This window comes from Rhinopithecus bieti, unplaced genomic scaffold, assembly GCF_001698545.2.
Source record: "Rhinopithecus bieti isolate Rb0 unplaced genomic scaffold, ASM169854v2 scaffold_18466, whole genome shotgun sequence".
NCBI lineage: Eukaryota > Metazoa > Chordata > Mammalia > Primates > Cercopithecidae > Rhinopithecus > Rhinopithecus bieti.
In genome coordinates, this window is record NW_016809319.1 from 208,328 (window position 1) to 231,857 (window position 23,530).

Below are 23,530 nucleotides of genomic sequence, written 5' to 3' on the forward strand. Positions count from 1 at the left end.
GGGATTACAGGCGTGAGCCACTGCGCGCGGCCAAAGCCAGCTTTCTTTAGCAGGGACTGAGACCTGGGCACCAAGAAGAAACCCAACAAAAGACTAGGGGCCTGGGCCCGGCAGTCGTGGAAGCTTGTAGGCCCGGAGCGTGTGGCACCATCTGCTTTTGTGACCAGTCCCCAGGCTAGAGCTTCGGTGCGACCCGCCCAAGGGAGAGTGGCGGAGGCTCCTGGGCCGTTCCAGAGAAAGCAGCTCGGGCCCCGAGGCCACGAAATCTTGTCACACGCTAGAAGCGCGGGCCAAGCCCCGCCCCCCCGAGCCGCCTCTTCCGCTCGCGCCGGGGTGGGGTCTACGCGGCCGCCGGGATCCGCTCCGACGCGGCCACGTTGTCTTGCGCGCTTTGCGCGCCTGGCCCTGGGATCCTGACCTTTGGCTACCCGTTCCTGCCCCAGTAGCGTGGCCGCGAGCCTCTGTGAGCCGGCTATATTCCCGCACTCACTCAGGGGCACAGACGCAGGGCCGGCCACTCTGAGCCTTCGGTGCGCGGGCGCGTCTGGGATACGGGCCCGGAAGGCACCGCCCTCCGTCCGCCCCGTGCCTCCCAGGAACAGCGAACGGGAGAGAGCGCCGGAGAGTTGGGCTCCGTGCAGAGCTCGGCGCCGGGGCCCATGCCCGTGAGCCCCCGCAGGCCCGCGCCATGGCCTCCGGGAGCGTGGCCGAGTGCCTGCAGCAGGAGACCACCTGCCCAGTGTGCCTGCAGTACTTCGCAGAGCCCATGATGCTCGACTGCGGCCATAACATCTGTTGCGCGTGCCTCGCCCGCTGCTGGGGCACGGCAGAGACTAACGTGTCGTGCCCGCAGTGCCGGGAGACCTTCCCGCAGAGGCACATGCGGCCCAACCGACACCTGGCCAACGTGACCCAGCTGGTGAAGCAGCTGCGCACCGAGCGGCCGTCGGGGCCCGGCGGCGAGATGGGCGTGTGCGAGAAGCACCGCGAGCCCCTGAAGCTCTACTGCGAGGAGGACCAGATGCCCATCTGCGTGGTGTGCGACCGCTCCCGCGAGCACCGCGGCCACAGCGTGCTGCCGCTCGAGGAGGCAGTGGAGGGCTTCAAGGTGAGGGCGCGGATCCGGGAGGGCGGGAGCGCGAGTCGGACAAAGGGAGGAGAGAGCCAAAGGGGCTTCCCTTTTTCCGCCTAGAAAATGGCTGAGCCGGACGTGTGGTTCACAGCCGTCATTTCCTCTCTGTCCGCTCCAGAGCCTCAGCACTCAGATTTGGAGGAAAACCTGTAGCTGGCGAGGGAGCCAGAAGTCTCCCCACCCCCACTCTCCTTTCTCCGTTTGCCCCCATGTTTCCTGTCTCACGGACACATTGTACACGGAGACATGCTTTTGACAGTGTAAAAGAAGTGCATAAAATCGCGTGCACATCGACGAGCTGCAGAGACACATGTACTCTCGTCGACTGTCTGACAAAACGCAGTCGGACATTAACTGACTGATGCCCATTCCTTAGTCTATAAGCAGTTCTCCAGCACTTTCCTGCAATACGTCCTGGTCTAGAAACTCACAGAAAAGAACAGGCTCTTCACTGCTTAAATCATTTAACCACTCTGAGACTCAGGAGATAACAGTTATGAGGAAGATTGTGGAATCATGTGATGCACAGAGCCCTCTGTGAACTGGCACAGCTAAACAGAAACGTGGAAACAAAATACTACATATAAAACAGTTGTAAGGTGACCTTCAAGGAGTCCATGATACTGTGTATTTTCTGTATGTTGAGGGCTTCAGGAATTCATACACAATTACGTCCGTGTTTAAATATGAATACATTCATGTGTAATTAATCACTTAACATTTATGGACCTTTCAGCTATTTTCTTTCACTCACTCTGGTGAGAACTCTTGAGTAGATTGGGAAGATGGTGTTTGCCCATTTCACACATGAAGGAAATAAGAAGTCACTTTCACAGTATGCTTGTGTGGAAGAGCTACAATACAACATAACTCTAAGCCTCTTACTCAAGTCACAGTTCCGCTAAGTCATGCGATATCCTACCAGGGACAGGTAGATGATTCATTGTTTAAGATAGACACAAATAATCCTGACGAGGTAGCTGAGTGGTTGAAGCGACAGGCTGCTAAGATAGACACAGATTGCCAAATGAGTGGCTTGTTGGCCCCTGCGCCCTGAGTCTTTCTCTTGTTGGGTGGCAGTGTGGCCTGAGAACAAGCGCCAACTAGAGACTTGGGATCAGGTGTGTGGACTCCATGTGTGATTAGAAGTACCATGCTGATGCTAAGGTCTACCTAATTTTGAACTGCCCATCTGTTTTGCTTTTCTCAGGAGCAAATCCAGAACCAGCTTGACCATTTAAAAAGAGTGAAAGATTTAAAGAAGAGACGTCGGGCCCAAGGGGAACAGGCACGAGCTGAACTCCTGGTAAGGGTTGTTGGAATTCACAGTCGCTTCTGCTGGTGCTCCCCTATTCTGTAGAGCTGCTGTTACTTCCCTTAAACTTGTCCAGCATGTCACCCAGAACCTGTAGGTAGAGGGGGATCAACTGCACATGGCAGTGGGAACTCATCCAGAGAACTAATTCCCTTACTTTTGGGGAAAGGATGGAGGAGCCAAGTTTGGAACCCTTGGAAATCAGACCTGTCAGTATAGTTTAACCTGCTAACTGTGTAGACCAAGGTTGATCCTTGGCAAAGCTGAGATAGGTAAAATTATTGGATACAGTTAGCTTGCGTTGTTACCATTCTGCAGACAAGTGCTAATAGTGGATTTGTGTAAGTCCCACTGTTGCTTCTCTTTGGGTTATTCTCCTTTCTTGACAATGCCTTAATTCTGAATTTTTTGCTCTGCTCTCTTCCTCCATTCTCTCAAGGCCTCGACAAGTGGCTGATGTGTTAATTTATGATAGGGGTATATGGGAATTTTTTCTTTTTTTTTTTTCAACAGGGTCTCACTCGGTCACCCAGGCTGGAGTGCAATGGCGAGGTTTTGACTCACTGCAACCTCTGCCTCCCATTTCAAATGATTCTCCCACCGCAGCCTCCCAGGTAGCTGAGGCTACAGGCATGCGCCAACACACCCAGCTGATTTTTGTATTTTTAGTAGTGATGGGGTTTCACCATATTGACCAGGCAGGTCTCGAACTCCTAACCTCAAGTGATCCACCTGCCTTGGCCTTCCAAAGTGTTGGGATTACAGGTGTGAGCCACTGCACCTAACCGGGAATTTTGTTTTGAAAAGAAAAAAAAACAAGGCAGGGCACGGGGGCGGGGGGGGGGCTCACACCTGTAATCCCAGCACTCTGGGAGGCTGAGGCGGGCGGATCACCTGAGGTCAGGAGTTGAAGACCAGCCTGGTCATGGTGAAACCCCGTCTCTACTAAAAATACAAAAAATTAGCCAGGCATGGTGGTGCACACCTGTAATCTCAGGTACTCGGGAGGCTGAGGCAGGAGAATCACTGGAACCCGGGAGGTGGAGATTGCGGTGAGCCAAGATCGTGCCATTGCACTCCAGCCTGGGCAACAAGGGTGAAACTCTGTCTCAAGAAAAAAAAAAAGATAGAAAGTACAGAGACATTTATAATACACATTTGTATATCCACCACTTAGATGTTTAAAAATGTTTTTTGAACAATAAATAAAACATTACTAGTCTCTACCCACTAGAGGTATTTCTGTCTGAAAAGTAAAGTCCCAGACTGGTAGAGTCTAGCATCACTTTTTCAGTCCTGGTAGGGCGTAGTAAAGAACTTTTGGACCAAGAACTTATTCCCATGGTGTCCTTAGATCCCACCACTTGCTCTGCCCACACAATACACTGAGACTTGAGCTCTCCTTTTTGCAAACAGGTGTGATGGGCCGGGTGCAGTGGCTCATGCCTGTAAACCCAGCACTTTGGGAGGTCGAGGCAGGTGGATCACGAGGGCAGGAGATGGAGACCATCCTCACTAACGGTGAAACCCTATCTCTACTAAAAAATATAAAAAATTAGCCGGGTGTGGTGGCGGCACCTGTAGTCCCAGCTACTCGGGAGGCTGAGGCAGGAGAATGGCGTGAACCTGGGAGGCAGAGCTTGTGGTGAGCTGAGATCGCCCCACTGCACTCCAGCCTGGGTGACAGAGCAAGACTCTGTCTCACAAAAAAAAAAAAAAAGAAAAGAAAACAGATCTGATGAATGGAGAATCTTCTCAGTGAGCCTGAGTGGACTCAAATCATTATGCACACGATGATATTCTCTGTGGGAGGATTATCAAAGGGGAGAACAGCCCTTCTCTGAGAATCAGGGCACCTGGACATGCTTCTATGCTCTGACACCACCCAGTTGTATAGATGGAGTCATACAACCTCTGTGGGTCTCAGTTTGGTCATCTGTGAAACAAGCAGGTTGGACTAGACTAGCAAGGGTAGTACTGCCTTTTTGTCCTCTACAATGGTGTGTGGGTATTTCTTTGGCTGTCTTCAGAAGAATCCAGTGATTGGGGAGGTTGGGCAGGAATGCTAAATGTCTTACAATGCAAGAAACAGTCCCATGCCAGGCGGAATTGTCCTACCAAGGTGCCAGTAGCACCCCCTTTGAGAAACACTGAATTAGTTGATATTTAAGAATTGTTTCAGCCTTAATTTTTCATTTCTAAGATTATTTTGTATAGTTTAAGTCTTTGAAAGAATTACCCAGCTGACATGAAATATGACCTTTGAAAAGGATTTAATAAACAAAGACATATATGTGCATAGTGAGTGTCTTAAGAAGGGTGGTTAGAGGGATAGTCAGTGTGGGAAGGTTCTCAGGAGAAGCTGAGTTTGGAACAGGTGTTGGTAAATTTTCTAAAAAGAGATAGTGAATATTTTTAGCTTTGTAGGCTATATAGACTCTGTCACAGCTGATTAGCTCTGTTGTAGCTCAAAAGCAGCCATTGCCAATATGTAAATGCAGGGCATGGCTGTGTCCAATATGACTTCACTTGGCTCCTTTGGAGCTCGTTGCTGGCTCCTTGTTTAGAACAAACGTTTATATTAGAGTCCTGTTGGTGGTGGGGGTGGGGTGAAGAAAGGAGGACAGTAAGTTATGGTAAACAAATCAGCACCAAGAGGGAATCGTGGGGAGACCACCTCTCTCCCTCCCACCCAAAGCTGGATAGACAGCAGTTGGTGAAGGACAGACAGGGTATGGCTTACATGTGAAGGGCCCAGAAAGATTGGGCAAGAAAACTGTTACTGGTTGTTCCATCCTCCATAGGGCACATATCTGACCCTGTCACTTTCCTGTGTGACAATCTTCCATGCTTCCCAGTTGGGATAGAGTCGTTACCCCCAGCCTCCCAGGCCAGGCATGACAAGGCCTCACCTTTTCTGGTCCCTTCCCTCAACACTCATGTGCTCCAGCCAGATAGCACCATTTGCTTTCTCTCTCCACTGTTTTTTGCCTGTGCCATTTCTTCTGCCTGGAAAGCCTTCCTGCTCATTGCCTATGTGGTGAACTCTTGTTCATCACATAAACACTCTGTGAAATTGCTTCTGTGAAGATGGTACCAGCTTCTTCCATTGCAGGCTGTCACCCTTTCTTTAATTACCCATCCATGACTGCGTATATCACATGAACCTGACTCACTTCTCTGAGTTACTTGAGAACAGGGACTGTCTTAATAATCACTGGGGTAAGCCAGGCGCGGTGGCTTACACCTGTAATCCCAGCACTTTGGGAGGCCGAGGTGGGCGGATCACAAAGTCATGAGATTGAGACCCTGGTTAACACAGTGAAACCCCATCTCTACTAAAAAATACAGAAAGTAGCCAGGTATGGTGGCGGGCGCCTGTAGTCCCGGCTAGTCTGGAGGCTGAGGCAGGAGAATGGTGTGAACCTGGGAAGGTGGAGCTTGCAGTGAGCCAAGATTGCGCCACTGCAATCCAGCCTGGGTGACAGGGCGAGACTCCGTGTCAAAAAAAAATCATCATCATCATCATCATCATCATCATCATCATCATCACTGGGGTAATTCAGTTCCTGGCCATTATATATGCAGTCAGTAAAGACTGGAAATAATGAGTTGGCACTTTGCTTGTTTTATGCATAATGAGGTCTTGGGGTAGGTGGTCACGGGAGAACTATGAAGGCCCTAGAAATGAGCCATTTCTCTCTTTACTGCCTTTCCCTGTCGTCTGCATAGAGCCTAACCCAGATGGAGAGGGAGAAGATTGTTTGGGAGTTTGAGCAGCTGTATCACTCCTTAAAGGAGCATGAGTATCGCCTCCTGGCCCGTCTTGAGGAGCTAGACTTGGCCATCTACAATAGCATCAATGGTGCCATCACCCAGTTCTCTTGCAACATCTCCCACCTCAGCAGCCTGATCGCTCAGCTAGAAGAGAAGCAGCAGCAGCCCACCAGGGAGCTCCTGCAGGTAAGGCTTGCAGAGCCCTGCCAGAGCAGCACCCACTGAAAATATCCTCCCTTCTCCTTTGCCAAGTAGTATCCAGGACCCCTGTCTTTTAACTCTGCAGGAATAGCAAGAGCTTGCCAAACTCTATATTGTGCACCTTGGAAGGAAACTATGTAAACTAGAAGTTCTGGTTCACACAACTTGACTTAGTCAATTGCATTGTCTCATGGAAATGGCAAAAAGAAGACCTGGTGCTTGGGCCTGCCCAGCACTGACAAGTGGTCTGATTACAGGCAAGGCTCTCTACATTTTTGGGCCTCAGTGACCTTGTTTGTTCAATAATGAGGGGCTTAGACAATATGTCATTCAAAGACTCTCCTCACTCCAGTATCTTAGAGTTTTAACCTATTACTACAGCCACAAAACAATGAGCACTTGAGCAGGAGTGGTTAGGTTAACTGAGCAGTCCTGTGGTTAATGTTGGTAGAGCAGGTGATAAAGCTGCAGCAGACCTACCCCAGCAAGACTACAGGAAATGAGCTAATGCCTGTCTGCCGTTTGCTCATTCAGTGCATATTAATTATTTGCTTTGTGTCAGGCACTATTCTAGGCACTGAGATTAAGTGCCAAATAAGCTTTCCTGAATTATTATATTTTAGTGTGGTGATCAGACAGTTCTTATAGGTATTGATAAAAGCCATTAAAAAGGGATGATAGCAGGCCAGGCGCAGTGGCTCACACCTGTAATCCCAGCATTTTGGGGGGCCAAGGCGGGTGGATCATGAGGTCTAGGAGTTCAAGACCAGCCTGGCCAATAGGGTGAAACCCCGTTTCTACTAAAAATACAAAAATTAGCCAGGCATGGTGATGTGCCTATAGTCTCAGCTACACGGGAGACTGAGGCAAGGAATTGCCTGAACTCAGGAGGAGGAGGTTGCAGTGAGCCAAGATCACGCCACTGCACTCCAGCCTGGGCGACAGAGCAAGACTCTTGTCTCAAAAAACAAATAAAAAATAAAAATAAAAATGGATGATGGCATAGGGCAAGGGTCAGCAAATTATGGTCCATCACTTGTTTTTGTATGTCTTGGGCAATAAGTATGGTTTTTACGTTTTAATTTTAATTTAGTATTATTTATTTATTTTGAGACTGAGTCTTGCTCTGTTGCCCAGGCTGGAGTGCAGTGGTGCGATCTCGGCTCATTGTAACCTCTGCCTCCTGGGTTCAAGTGATTCTCCTGCCTCAACCTCCTGAGTAGCTGGGATTACAGGTGCACACCACCATGCCTGGCTAATTTTTGTATTTTTACTAGAGACGGGGTTTCACCATATTGGTCAGGCTGATCTCGAATTCCTCACCTCGTGATCCGCCTTCCTCGGCCTCCCAAATTGTTGGGATTATAGGTGTGAGCCACTGCACCCAGCCAGTTTACATTTTTAAATGGGAAAATCAGAAAATTTATTTCTTTTTTTCTTCCTCTTTTCTTTTTTTTATTTTTGAGATGGAGCAAGGAGGGAGTGGACAACATAGTAATGCAATTGAGGTCAAATAATATCAAAGCTGATACCCATTTGATTCAATAACATGACCATCATTGTAACCTTATGTAGAACTACCACAATGGAATAATTGGGGCAGGAGCCACATTAGTGGCAGCTGAGTGCTGGCTAGGTTAGGTGAATGGAGACTACACAAGTAGATGACTATTTGAAGTACAACTGTGAAGGGAATGTAATAAAATACTTAAGAGACGAGATAGGATTATGGAGTTTTATCTGGAGGGGTTGGTTAAAGAAACTAGAAGTTAGACATATTTTCAAAATACATATGGAAAGGAGTCTATATTGTAAGGTTTCTAGATGAGGGAGAACACTGAAGCCACAAGAAACCATATACTGGCCGGGCACGGTGGCTTATGCCTGTAATCCCAGCACTTTGGGAGGCCAAGGTGGCCAGATCGCCTGAGGTCGGGAGATCGAGACCAACCTGACTAACATGGAGAAACCCCATCTCTACTAAAAATACAAAATTAGCCGGGCATGGTGGCGCATGCCTGTAATCCCAGCTTCTCGGGAGGCTGAGACAGGAGAATTGCTTGAACCATGGAGGCGGAGATTGCAGTGAGCCGAGATCGCGCCACTGCACTCCAGCCTGGGCAACAAGAGTGAAACCCCGTCTCAAAAAAGAGAGAAAGAAAGAAACTATGTACTGATCAGCATTGTGCGGTTCCTGAGAAGGCAGGTGGAAATGAGAACTAAAGTACCTATGCCAGGAATTCCAGAGGGTCTTCTGTTGTACGGGAAGAAATGATTGTTTCAGGGTATGGGAAAGAGGGTCTGCGAGAACTAGTAGGAGCATTTGGTCAGTGAACATCTATTTATAACGTAACCATTCTGCCCTGTTGTGTAACTTTCTTTTTTTTTTTGGAGATGGAGTCTTGCTCTGTCGCCCAGACTGGAGTGCAGTGGCGTTATCTGGGCTCACTGCAACATCTCCCTCCCAGGTTCAAGCATTTCTCCTGCCTCAGCCTCCCAAGTAGCTGGGATTACAGGCGTGCGCCACCACGCCCGGCTAATTTTTGTATTTTTTATAGAGATGGAGTTTTGGCCAGGCTGGTCCTGAACTCCTGACCTCAGGTGATACGCCTGCCTTAGCCTCCCAAAGCACTGGGATAACAGGTGCGAACCACCGTGCCCAGCCCCTGTTGTGTAACTTTCTTATCAGTTTTGCTTTCTCAAATCTTGACTGCTCTGGCGTGGGCACTGGGTAAGCAGATGGTCAGTCTCGTCCAGGATTGGGGTTTTGCAAGATGGACTTGAGGGTTTTTTTTTCCCCTTGGTTTTGATTGTTGTTGTTTGAGACAGGGTCTCACTCTGAAACCCAGGCCGGAGTGTGGTGACATGATCAAGGCTCACCGCAGCCTTAACCTCCCAGGCTCAGATGATCCTCCCACTTCAGCCTCCTGAGTAGCTGGGACTACAGGTGTAAACCACCATGCTTGGTTAATTTTTGTAATTTTAGTAGGAGTGGAGTTTTGCCGTGTTGCCTAGGCTGGTCTTGAACTCCGGGACTCAAGCAGTCTATCCACCTCAGCCTCCGAAAGTGCTAGGATTACAGGTGTGAGCCACCACATCCAGCCTTCTTCATTTTTTAATTGTAAAATATACATAACCTAAATTTCACCATTTTAAACTGTAAAACTCTGGCACAAAGTAGCATTTCGTAAATCCACAGTGTTGTACAATTATCAACCACTGTCTGGATCCAAAACATTTTTACCACCCAAAAGGAAACCTCACACTAATAAGCAATCACTCCTCATTTCCTTCTACCCCTGACTCCTGGCTCTATGGATTAATCTATTCTAGATATTAGATATAATTGAAATCATACAGTACGTAGCCTTTTTCTTTCACTTAGCATATTTTTTTTTTTTTTGAGAATGTTATTTAAACAGATGGAGCATGAAACTGAAGGTGGATGATGAGGAAAGAAGAGAAGGAAAGAAGTAATGGACTCAGTAAGGGAGGAGGGGCTCCATGAATATCAAAAGGTGTTTATGTTGGAAGTCACTGGAAAAGCAGGCTAAATATTACTTAATGGGGCAATACTGGAGGCATTCCCATTGAGGTCAGAAATAGGGAAGATGCCCAGTATCATTTATCTCTATTTAACACTGCATTAAAGGTTATAACCAGTTCAGGTAAATAAAATAATTACAGGTATACAAATTGGGATAGAAGTTAACATACAGAAATTAGCAGCCTTCATATGCCAGATAGCAGCCACTAGAAGACATATTAGAAGAGAAAATGCTGTTTACATTTGCAAAAACAAGAAAAAAGAAAAAGTAGTGATAAAATACCTGGGAATAAATTTATAAGAAATGTACAAAAACCTATGTGGAGAAAATTATAAAACATTCAAACATTCCTGAAAGACATAAAATAAGCTTAAACAAATAACGAGATAATCACTTGTTCTTTGATAAGACAGTGAAAGCAAGTTATCAGTCCTTCACATTCATAAATGCAGTTTGTTTGTTTTTTTTTTCTGTTAAGCGGATATATTGTGTAGTGAAGTCTCGGATTTCAGTGTAACCATCACCCAAGTAGTGTACATTGTACCCATTAAGTAATCTCCTCTCCCTCATCCCCCCTCCCACCTTTGCAATTTCAATAAAATACCAATAAGTGCTTTTTCTGGATCTAGACAAATTGACAGTCAACTTCAGATAGAAAAATAAGCACATAACAATAGCTGGGATAGGCCAGGTGCAATGAGTCACGCCTGTAATCCCAGTACTTTTAGAGGCCGAGGCAAGTGAATCACCTTAGGTCAGGAGTTCGAGACCAGCCTGGCCAACATGGCAAAACCTTGTCTCTATTAAAAATACAAAAATTAGCCAGGTGTGGTGGTGCGTGCCTGTAATCTCAGCTACTTGGGAGGCTGAGGCAGGAGAATCGCTTGAACTTGGAGGTGGAAGTTGCAGTGAGCTGAGATCGCATCATTGCACTCCAACCTGGGAGGCAGAGCAAGACTCCGTCTCAAAAAAAAAAAAGCTGGGATAGATCACTAGAGCTCAAGAGGTTGAGCCTGCAGTGAGCTATGATTGCACCACTGCACTCCAGCCGGGGCAACAGAGCAAGACTCTGTCTTCAAAAAAAAAAAAAAAATAGGTTGGCTACACTGTGAAAGAAGAGCTCTGTCTTTCTTGTGAAAGAAGGGCTCTTTCTTTCACAGGAGAACTGGCCCTACTAGATATTACACTATATTTTAAAGCCCATATAATTAAAGCAGTTGGTATTAGTACAAGAAAAAGAAAAAAGCACACACACATTGTAACCAGTCAAAAGGTGGTATTAAAATTGAATATTTGCCACAAATACCACAAATACAAGTGATAGTTCTAACATAAAAAGACCTTTTAAAAATTGAGAGAGAAAAGACCAAAATTCTAGAGAAAAATGGGTTAAAGGCACAAATAGGCAAGTTGCAAAAGACATTAATTGGTTTGTGAACATGTGAAAAAATGCTCAGCTGTACTTATAATAAGAGAAATGCGAACTAAAACTACATTGAGATACCATTTCTTACTCGTTACAATAGCAAAAATTTTCAACTTAATACACTGTTGATGAAGTATGGGAGAGACACTCATATGTCAGTGGGTTGGTGGGAATGCAAAATCGTATGACCCTTTTGGAGGAGAATTTCTTAATTTTTAACAAAACTGTATGTGTGTGTGTGTGCATGTATACACACAGAATTAACAAATAATTTTTCTCGGAAGGGTAGAAGGAGGAGAGATGAGGAGAGATGAATGGGTACAAATACACAGTTTGATAGAAGAAATAAGACCTAGTGTTTGATAGATCAGTAGGGGGACTAGTTTACAAATCTATTTTTTATACATATATGTATACATATGTGTGTATATACACATGTGTGTATGTTTACATACATACATATATATACACACACTGATATATATATATATTTTTTGTTTTTGTTTTTGTTTTATTTGAGACGCAGTTTCGCTCTTGTTGCCCAGGTTGGATTGCAATGGCATGATCTCGGCTCGCCGCAACCTCCGCCTCCTGGGTTCAAGCGATTCTCCTGCCTCCCGAGTAGCTGGGATTACAGGCATGCGCCGCCGTGCCCAGCTAATTTTGTATTTTTAGTAGAGATGGGATTTCTCCATGTTGGTCAGGCTGGTCTCAAACTCCCGACCTCAGGTGATCTGTCCGCCTGGGCCTCCCAAAGTGCTAGGATTACAGGCGTGAGCCACCACACCTGGCCTATTTTATATTCCAAAGTGACTAGAGGAGAGTAATTGCAGTGCTTCTTGAGTAAAGAAAAGACAAATACTTATGATGTCATGGATATCCCAATACACTGATTTCTTTACAAATTATGAATGTGTTAAAGTATCACATGTACTCCCAAAATATGTATGTCTGTTATATATCAATAAAAAATTTTAAAAATCTAAGAATTTACTTTGAAGATATAATTAAGTATGAAAATATATTTGAAAATACATATGCACAAGATTACTTGCTGCAACATATTTGTACTTGCAAAATATTGGAAGTAGTCTAACTTCGAAACCTACAAGTTTGTTTTAGTTAATTGTGCACATATACACTCTGGAACACTATCCAAGTTAAAAAAAAAAAAAAGGAAAAGAATGATACCTATGAACTAATACGGAGTGGTTTCTAGTATATATTGCTTTGTGGAAAATAAAAATGTAAAATAGAGAGTATGCTACTTTTTTTTTTTTTTCCTCTCCCGAGACGGAGTTTCACTGTTGTTGCCCAGGCTGTAGTACAATGGCACGATCTTGACTCACTGCAACCTCCGCCTCCTGGATTCAAGCAGTTCTCCTGCCTCAGCCTCCCGAGTAGCTGGGATTACAGGCATGCACGACCACACCGGGCTAATTTTGCATTTTTAGTAGAGACGGGATTTCACCATGTTGGTCAGGCTGGTTTCGAACTCCCGACCTCATGTGATTCGCCCGCCTTGACCTCTCATAGTGCTGGGATTGCAGACATGAGCCACCGCGCCCGACGAGCATATGCTACTTTTTGTGTATGAAAGAAGGGAGAGGCTGCCGGTGGCTCACATCTGTAATCCCAGCACTTTGAGAGGTGGAGGCGGGTGGATCACCTGAGGTCAGGAGTTTGAGACCATCCTGGCCAATATGGCGAAACGCTGTCTGTACTAAAAACACAAAAATTAGCCAGGCATGGTGGCAGGCACCTGTAGTCCCAGCTACTCAGGAGGCTGAGGCAGGAGAATTGCTCGAACCCAGGTGGCAGAGGTTGCAGTGAGCCAAGATTGGGCCATTGCACTCCAGCCTGGGCTACACAGAGTGAGACTCCGTCTCAAAAAAAAAAGTATACTGAAGTGCTTTGTACTAACAGCTTTTCTGTGTATTTGAAATTATTTCATAATAAAAAGAAAAAGATCTGGACAGGTAGGCAAGTTGAGGTCCAATCGTAGGATACTTGAGTTAGTAAATTTGAAATCCTGAGGTCCTTGACCAGTGGATGGTGGGTACTGAAGGCGGATATGGGAAATGCTGGTATAGCAAATAGTATGCATCCCATTTTCCTCTGCCTGCTTTTTAGCTCCTCAAAACTGAGTTATGTTCCAGTGATCCTTTTCTCCTTGATTTCTCCCATGAGAGCCAGTCTGTAGTTGGTTTTTCAACAAACATCTGTGAAAGAAAACTGAAGTTATAAATGACTTCTCATGGTTATTTTTTTTTTCCTTTCTCTTGCAGGACATTGGGGACACATTGAGCAGGTATAGTTTTCTGTTTCCCTAGTGTTAAATCAAATATGAGAAGACTGTCTCCTTCACATTTGTAAATCCTGAAAGGAGCCCTGAGCCTGAGGATGGACATCTTATCAAATTGACACATATCCCTGAAGAGAGTCACTAGTATACTAAGAATTAGATGAACCACAGTTCTACTCAGTAAAATTCAGGAAGTAGGGGGTTCACGTGGGAGGCTGCTGGTGGATTAGGGGTATGAGAGGAGAAGGTGTGGCCTTACAGAGACCTGGGCTGAACATAAGGGTAGTTTATGTCTGTTGCTTCCTATACATTTCAGAATCCTTTCCTTATCTCATAATCCTTCATTATCTCATTTTTTTTCTATAATGGGGGAAATAAAGCCTAAGAAAGGTGTGACTGTCCTGGATTTACATAATTACTGATGAGCCACCTGGATTCTGGCTCTTATTCTTACTCTTGCTATTTCTTTGTTCCATCAAAAAAAAAAAAAAAAAAAAGTGAGGAAAAACTGCCTGGCAGCTGGAACACGACCAAAGAGGGAGAGCTTGGAGGGGGCAGTAAGCCAGGGCAAAGTTGTATTTGCAGGATGGATGACCTGGCAAGTGGGATGGGCCTTGGGAAGCTAATGTTTGGTGCAAGAATGCCTTCAGGGGTGGAAACTTTGAGGAAGCTGTACTGTGAAGGTAATTAAGACCCTGAATGATGAAAACCTTCTAAAGCAAAATGCAGCTTGACTGTGTGGGAGCATTTAAGGAGACTGGGGAGGTCCTTACAGATGGGGCAGTTTGGCTGGGAGGCCAGTGTTGATAGAATCAGGTTGATGGAATTGAGGTTCCTGAGGGACCCTAGGATGAAGATAAGGTGGAGTTCATACTAGTCCCAGCCAGATGACCCAAGCAAATAATACTGTTACCTGCTACTTTATGATGCCAGTCTAGCTCTGACCTAATATACGGAGTTAGCTCCCTCAGACCCTAGCACTTTGTGACGTTAAGGATTGAATTTGGCTATATAAGATAGGAAACCCAAAATGTTATTGGTTTAAGGGTTAAACATAATAAAATTTTGTCTTATCTATAAAAGAAATGTGCAGGTTGGGTGCAGTGGCTAATACCTGTAATCCCAGCACTTTGGGAGGCCGAGGCAGGTCGATCACCTGAGGTCAGGAGTTCAAGACTAGCCGGACCAACATGGTGAAACCCTGTTTCTACTAAAAATACAAAAATTAGCTAGGTGTGGTGATGCATGCCTGTAATCCCAGCTACTTGGGAGGTTGAGGCAGGAGAATTGCTCAAACTCGGGTGGCGGAGGTTGCAGTGAGCTGAGATCATGCTGTTGCACTCCAGCCTGGCAGCCTGGGTGACAGAGCCTGATTCCATCTCAAAAAAAAAAAAAAAAAAAGAAAAGAAAAGAAATGTGCAGATAGGTAGTCTGTGGCTAGTATGGTAACTCCAGTGATACTCACACTCAGGTTTCTTCCCATTCACTGTTCTACCATCCCTAAGGTATGATCCTCATATATTCCATGATAGCTGGTAGAATGCTAACCAAGAAGAAGGAGATAAGTCACATCACATTACTTTTTTTTGTTTTGTTTTGTTTTTGTTTTTTTGTAGACACAGGGTCTCATCATGTTGCCCAGGCTGGTCTTGAACTAGCCTCAAAGCAGTTCTCCCACCACGGCCTCCCAAAGTGTTGGGATTGCAGACGTGAGCCACTGCTCCCGGTCATGTTACTTTTTTAAGTAGACTTCTCAAAACATCATGAGATACATTTTATCTCTCATAGACCAGAAAACTCAGTCACAAGGTCACATCTAGCTATGGGACTGGGCAGCTGTGAGCCATAAAAGGCAGAAGATGGCAGAAGGGCTATTGGATAGGCAACTGGCAGTCTTTGCTATAGACATCCTTGCAGGGGTAGGGAATTGGGTATTGTCCCCCACAGTGCCTTTCTGTCTGAACATGTCATTCTTTCCATATTTGGGAACCTGAGAATTCGGGTTAATTGCCCACCATAAATATTAAGGACTGTCATGGAATCTAGTGCTTTCTGGCAAAGTCAGCTTGTCCCCCACAGTGCCTTTCTGTCTGAACATGTCATTCTCTCCATATTTGGGAACCTGAGAATTCGGGTTAATTGCCCACCATAAATATCAAGGACTGTCATGGAATCTAGTGCTTTCTGGCAAAGTCAGCCTCATATGTAATTCAGTGAATCTTTTTGAGTACTTAATATTTGAAAAGCCATGAGCTAGGTGCTTTGGGGGATATGAGAATGAGTACAATATCTATCCTGTTTTGGTCTAGAGGATCATAGCTCAGGAAGAGAAGATGGGAAAAGCTGTAGTGTTTTAAAGACTGTCCATCTGTGCTAGACAGTTTAGCTTAGCCCCTGTCCTAGTTCCTGGAAGGTCACAGAATTGGGAAAAAGAATTTACTCAGACCCGGCACGGTGGCTCATGCCTGTAATCCCAGCATTTTGGGAGGCCCAGGTGGGAGGATCACCTGAGGTCGTCAGGAGTTTGAGACCAGCCTGACCAATATGGAGAAACCCTGTCTCTACTAAAAATACAAAATTAGCTGGGTATGGTGGCGCTTGCCTGTAATCCCATCTACTTGGGAGGCTGAGGCAGGAGAATCACTTGAACCTGGAAGGCAGAGGTTGCGGTAAGCCGAGATGACGCCATTGCACTCCAACCTGGGGAACAAGAGCGAAACTCCATCTCAAAAAAAAAAAAAATTTACTCATGTTTTTTAAATTTAGGGCTGAAAGAATCAGGATTCCTGAACCTTGGATCACGCCTCCAGATTTGCAAGAGAAAATCCACATTTTTGCCCAAAAATGTCTATTCTTGACGGAGAGTCTAAAGCAGTTCACAGGTAATGTGAGGAGTGGTGTCATGAGGGGAAATGGATTTACACTCAATATCTGCATATTGCCTGATGAAAGGATATATTTTCCAGCCAGATAGTGGGATGCAAACTGAATATTTTCTTGTTTTCTTTTCTTAGAAAAAATGCAGTCAGATATGGAGAAAATCCAAGGTAAATTTATCTACCTACTGGGCTTTTGATGTAAAGTTGCTTGGAAAAAAGAACATCTGCACTGAAAGTGGGAAACATGGGGTGATACTCATTGGCCAGCCTTCCCTTATATTTTACATCTTCCCTTGGTCTTAACTAATTTTCTCAACTAACAGCCTCTTGCTCTAATTTGAAGTCTGTTAACTGTATTTAGTCAATTCTCAATCTGCATTGATGGAGGAGAAAAATAAGCAATCCAAAAATTAATCAATCCAGAATTAATTTGATTATTTCGGAAAGAGTATGAACAAAAACTACCTTGGATACATTTCACTTGAGCTAGTGTTTATTGTTGTAATTACTGAGTTTCTGCTGCTTGTGGGCACAGGTGCCAGCTCGGGCAGGAGGTAATCAAGCAGCGCTGACAGGCAGCACTGCCAGGGACATGGTTAGGAGCGGGCAGTCAGGAGTCAGGCCGCTTGGGTTCTGGGCCTGGCTCTACCACTTAGTAAGGATTCAACAAGTAATTTCCTTATCTGTAACAGAACAGTAATAGTTCTTACCTCCTAAGGTATAAGAATTAAGGTTAGTTATCATTTCTAACACTTCTAGAATAGAATCTGACACAATAAGTCCTATAATTACGTTTATTAAATAAAGTGTTCTAGGCATTTGGAGAATCTTTTCCAAATTTAAATTTTCCTGCTCACAAGCCACATTCAGTAAAGAGTTGGCCATATATTATTCCACCTGGGAATACTTAAATTCCTGGGCAGTCTGGTGGATTCTGAAATCCTTATATGTAGGTAAACCCCTTCTCTTAACTATTAGAAATTACAAACACCCATAATCTTTGATTATTTTCTGTTTTATATATGCTGAGTTCTTACTTGCATTCATCTACTCAGATATATACTTTTTGGGGCATCTAGCAACGTAGAGTTAGCAGATACATGTCCTCTATAAATGGGGAGGAATTCCACTTAATACAGTGGGTAATAACCAGAAGTGGTTAGTTCAGGCACGACCTTGATCTGGCTCTTCTTCTCTTGCCACTTAAAAGGCTTAGTGGGATAATGTGTGAAAAATTCTGTTTCAGCTATAAAGTGCCTTATAAATGAATGTTCATGTTTACCCTAGAGTGTCAGTGAGTGCCATTTGAGCCATTCAGCTGTCATACACAGATGACTTATGAAACTCAAAAGTTATGTATGACGTGGGGTTGGAACTGCATTTCCCTCTGCAGAGCCAGCTGACTCACTAGAAGGTGGAATTCTTGATCTTGGCTCAGTTTGATCCCATATTCTACTAGTCTCAGGCATGTGGTTATCCCTCTGCTTAAGATTCCCAATCCCTCTCCCCCCTCTCCCCTTAAAGCTTTTGGTTGGATGATAGAGCCATACATCATATGAAAAAATTAGTGCATGACTGACAGCAGAGGTTCTGGGGTTTCTAATGGAGACCACTGCTTTATGATGACTAACCAGAGCCCCCTCAGTTATGTATTTCCTGGAAACCCTCATGACTTCTATAACTTTTCTCTTTTGTTCTTTCAGAATTAAGAGAGGCTCAGTTATACTCAGGTAGGTGATGAGAGACAAAACCATATTAGGTTAAGGAGTAACAATCTTTGTGAACCTAACTACTATTATGAATGATTTGGAAATTGTTTAGATTTGGATTCTTTAGGTTACATGTATAAAGATGATACACAACAACCACAAAAATCCACAGTTGTTTCTATGTGTTAACAGTATCTTTGCCTCCTGAAATGCCTCAGAGTTGAAGCTATAGGGTAAAATCAATCTCAGGTGTTAAAGAAGGATTATAGGGTGGAAACCGCAGTTCCCCAAAAGTAGAACAGAGCTGGTACCCTAGTACACTGCTGTGCCTGCCCAGCTTCAGGGTCAAACCATGGTGTGTGACAAGCAAGACTGATTGAACTCCACTATTACTTTTGAGTGTTAGAGGAAGTCTAGGAGTCTTGTGTCATCCCATCGCTGTGCCTCAGGGCAAAGTTTGAAACTCCCCTTCCCCCTCAACCACTTTCACCCTACTGTAGAGCCTGGGTAAATTTAACATTGCAGAAGTACTCAAATCTAAGGTGTATTCATCCCACAGTCACAGTCACCTTCTGTTATGAAGTGTCCTCTAAATGAAGAGAAGGACTCTACATACAGTGGATCTGCAGTCCTGGGTGTGCACTGGCTCTGATCCGTATTTAATTATTTCAAGAAGTATTAACTGAGTACTTTGCTTGTATCCTACACTGCCTAACATTGTACAGGGTATTTTAGAGGAACAGAAGAGCATAAATGATCCTACTCATGGGGTTTACATTGTCTGGTTGGAGATACACCCATGACACAAGATAGAGGTAGGCACGTGTTGTAGACAGATTGTTGAACCGGGAACCAAGGGTTCTGGGGTTCTTTGTTATCTCTACCAGTTGCCTGTCTTTTGTGGGAGTCAAAATTTGTGGGCTTAAATTTCTACACTTGATCTTAGCCAAAAGGCCGAGAAGCGATATGTGGGCTTAAATTTCTAAGAGGTAATGTTTGGGAATCTTCCTCCTGAACAAGATGTGAAGAGCAAATGAGAGAATACATATCACTGTTTTTTTAATTAATTTATTTTTTGAGTATTTTAATTTTTTAAATACTTTATTATTCATTTTAGAGGCAGGTTCTCTGTTGCCCAGGCTGGCATGTAGTGGCGTGGTCATAGCTTGCTGCAGGCTCAAACTCCTGGGCTCAAGTGATCCTCCTGCCTCAGCCTCCTGAGTAGCTGGAATTACAGGCATACACCGCCATGCTTGCCTAAATTTTTACTTTTATATTTTGTAGAGACAGGGTCTCACTATGTTGCCCAGGCTGGTCTCAAACTCCTGTATGCAAGCGATCCTCTTGCCTTAGCTTCCCAAAGTGCTGAGATTAACAGGCATGAGTCACACACCCAGCCCATTATCAGTGTTTTTGAAGCAGGAAAACACTTGATGATAGCAAGATGCTGTAATACTAAATGCCAGAGGTGATGACATGGATCATACATAGTTTTAGATTTCAGAACAGGAAGAGTGTAATGGCCTGGGCAGATTAAGAAAAACTTGGAGGATGTGTGTCTTGCAGTGGACATTAGAAGATGAATAGAGCTTTGATATGCAGAGTAAAGATCTTATAGAATGGATAAAAGAGGGATTTGGGCTGGGTGTAGTGACTCACACCTGTAATCCTAACACTTTGGGAGGCTGAAATGGGAAGACTGCTTGAACCCGGGAGATGAAGTCTGCAGTGAGCCATGATTATGCCACTGTACTAGCCTGGGTGACAGAGTGAGACTTCATCTCAAAAAATACGGTAAAAAATAATTGTAAGAGAGTGATTTAAAAGGTAAGCATACTGATACAGGTTCCCAGTCCTTTACCCACGGTTCTAAAATCCTGAATCTCTGAAAGCCACAACCTTTTTCATTATTTTGTAGGAAATTATAGTATCAAAACCTGAATTTATGTCATGCTGTTTAGAGTCTATCCTTCATTATGTAAACATTCATGGATCTCATAGCAGATCTATTAATATTTCATTATAGAATGCTGCACCAGACCCTACCTGTCTAAAACCTGTAATATTCTGAATTCTGTGAAACTTTGGGCCCCTGAAGTTTTCAGAATAAGGGATGATGAGCATGTAAGAAAACCTCAATTCAGTGTATCTGCCAGGCACAGTGGCTCATGCCTGAAATCCCCATTGCTTTGGGAAGTTGAGGTGGGAGGATTGCTTGAGGCCAAGAGTTCAAGACCATCCTGGGCAACAGTAAGACCTCGTCTCTACAAAAAATTTTTTAAAATTAGGGTGGTAGTGCACACCTATGATCCCAGCTACTTGGGAGTCTTAGGCGGGAGAATCACCTGAGCCCAGGAGTTTGGGGTTACAGTGAACTATGACCACACCACTGTGCTCCAGCCTGGGCAACAGAGCAAGACCCTATCTCTTAAAATCGGTTCATAATGGATATTGTGGTTTCAGATGTGAAAGAAAAGATATGGGGCTAAAATTCAGTGTTTTCAGTGTATTCTGGTAACCAGCTAATCCAAGCAGTAATTTTTGAAATGTGAAGTTTAGAATATATTTTAAATAAAATATGTGCAACCTCTAGTGGGAACCTCTCATTCTTGGGGAGGTAATAGAAAGGCACTGAGTGTTTTAGAATAGGCTCTCCTGGCCCGTGGCTGACTCTCTTCTTTGTGTCTCTGCAGTGGACGTGACTCTGGACCCAGACACGGCATACCCCAGCCTGATCCTCTCTGACAATCTGCGGCAAGTGCGGTACAGTTACCTCCAACAGGACCTGCCTGACAACCCCGAGCGGTTCAATCTGTTTCCCTGTGTCTTGGGCTCTCCATGCTTCATCGCTGGGAGACACTATTGGGAGGTAGAGGTGGGAGATAAAGCCAAGTGGACCATAGGTGTCTGTGAAGACTCAGTGTGCAGAAAAGGTGGAGTAACCTCAGCCCCCCAGAATGGATTCTGGGCAGTGTCTTTGTGGTATGGGAAAGAATATTGGGCTCTTACCTCCCCAATGACTGCCCTCCCCCTGCGGACCCCGCTTCAGCGGGTGGGGATTTTCTTGGACTATGATGCTGGCGAGGTCTCCTTCTACAACGTGACAGAGAGGTGTCACACTTTCACTTTCTCTCATGCTACCTTTTGTGGGCCTGTGCGGCCCTACTTCAGTCTGAGTTACTCGGGAGGGAAAAGCGCAGCTCCTCTGATCATCTGCCCCATGAGTGGGATAGATGGGTTTTCTGGGCATGTTGGGAACCATGGTCATTCCATGGAGACCTCCCCTTGAGGAGGTGGATTCAGGCCAAAAGGGCTGTTGGCTGTAATCCTATGCCAGGCACAAGGCATCTTGTTGCCTTGCCATGTCCTGTCACAGCTGGGTATCCTTACCATGTTCCACGCCCTTGCAGTGGGAGACAGGATGTCCATGTTCTCTACCATCCTTTTCCTTCCTGTGCAGATTGTGCAATGTAATGAGATGTATCAAGATATCCTAGAAATAAAAACCAGATGTCCACCTCCAGTGTTTCACACTTTCTGGTTTTACACATTGCTGGAGGGATAAAGAGTATGGATAATCTTTGGATTTGGAGAGCCATTCAAGATACTTCCACCTTCTTGGCTCAGCCTGGCTTCCTCTGGTTCAGCCCCACATAATGATTATGGCTATTTGCTGTCATTTCTGGGTTAGGGCTCCTTTCTGACAACCTAGACTGGAACAAGGCCCTGTGAGCATGGCTCCTTTATCCCAGTTTTTCCATCTGGGAACAGTACCTCTGCCCCTGATTCCCAATCTGCCATAGTTTTACTAACTCCATTAAAGAAGCCTGTATGTGTTTTGGTTAGTTACAGTTATTTTACAATAATGGTGGGTAATGGCCCCACCTCTGTTATGAGATAATGTTCTAATCAATGTCTCTGCCTTTGTATCTTTTCTGAGGGTTTTGTCTGCTCCCTTCATTCTAATGAAAGGTGTATTCTAGTGCTGGGCGCATATCATCCAGGATAATATTATGCCCAACTCCATCCTCTGTTACTCGATCCCTTACCAGTCACATTTGTGGACTGGTGGTCAGTAGTATACCATCCCTGGAAGGATTCTGGGACAATATTCCAGGGATTCATTGACTTCTTGGCTCCTTTTCTCCATTTCCTTTGGGGAATGTGGGAATTGACCATTCTTAAGTGCATACTGTCAAGGGGCAGCTCCACCCCCATGGCCATTGGATCATGAGACACTCTGAAGTCAGAAGGCTGGGGCAGATCACTTCAAGCAAGCCCCCATGATGGTTCTCAGTCCTGCTTTTCTGGGTACATGACCCTCTGTTTAAAAATAAAGTGAATATGGATGTTTACATTGTTGTTGCTTTCTGGGTGTTGGTAGGATTGGGTTCAGATGTTGGAATGGGTGTGGGGAGGAAATGGTTAATGGTGTTGCTTTCCCATATGGGTCCCAAAACCCCACTCTGGCCAATAGTTTACTTCAAACTGGAAAATAAAACTACTTTCTCGGTATGATGTCACTGCTTTCTAGAGGTGCTAAGAAAGTAGTGTTGGACATTCATAGCCTACAGTTCTTATATTGGTTAATCCTGTAATTTTACTAGGAAAGTATTTTCTCAAGTCCTTTTTGTAGTATTGTGCCAGGCATTGGGGTTCCATGGCTGAGGTTCATGAGTTGGTGATATGTCCTAATTCTTCATTCACTCATCAGGTTTTAAGGGAGCTATAGAAAGTAGCTTCCATGAGGCTAGGTTAGCTTTTGCTGAATATTCTGAGATCTAAATGTATATGGTAATATATATATATATATATATATATATATACAGGTACATAAATACTACTAACAAACATAGAGCAGTGCTTGGAATATCATATGAAGAGCTTTATGCACAGTAACTTAATGCTCATGATAACTTTATCAAGTATATACTATTGCCTTTACAGATAAAGAAACTGCAGCAGAGGGGGTAAATGACTTATCCAAGGTATACAGCTAGGAAGCAGCAGAGCCAGGATTCAAACTGAGATGGAACACATGACCACATACATCAGATCCTGCCCCACAGTGTTATCGGTTATGGTTTCCTGCATAGAAGGGGCAGAACAGAGACTGGAAGCCTTGGAGTACCAGTTCATTGACCTGGGATGTCTGCCTTATAACACTGTCTACTCTAAACTCAAGGATCTGCAATTGGCAAATGGGGTGAACAGTCCTATTCAAAGTCATCTTCCACT

General features: G+C 44.7%; 1 protein-coding gene across 1 annotated transcript; it reads left to right on the top strand.

Moving 5' to 3' along the window:
- Window positions 1-315: 315 nt before the first annotated feature.
- Window positions 316-22,647, top strand: TRIM27 (tripartite motif containing 27). Its single transcript, XM_017889146.1, has 8 exons — window positions 316-1,108; window positions 2,343-2,438; window positions 6,180-6,410; window positions 13,688-13,710; window positions 16,471-16,586; window positions 16,719-16,751; window positions 18,287-18,313; window positions 20,986-22,647. The coding sequence occupies exons 1-8, from the start codon at window positions 689-691 to the stop codon at window positions 21,579-21,581; spliced, it is 1,542 nt and encodes a 513-aa protein (XP_017744635.1). The 5' UTR covers window positions 316-688; the 3' UTR covers window positions 21,582-22,647.
- The last annotated feature ends 883 nt before the right edge of the window (window positions 22,648-23,530 follow it).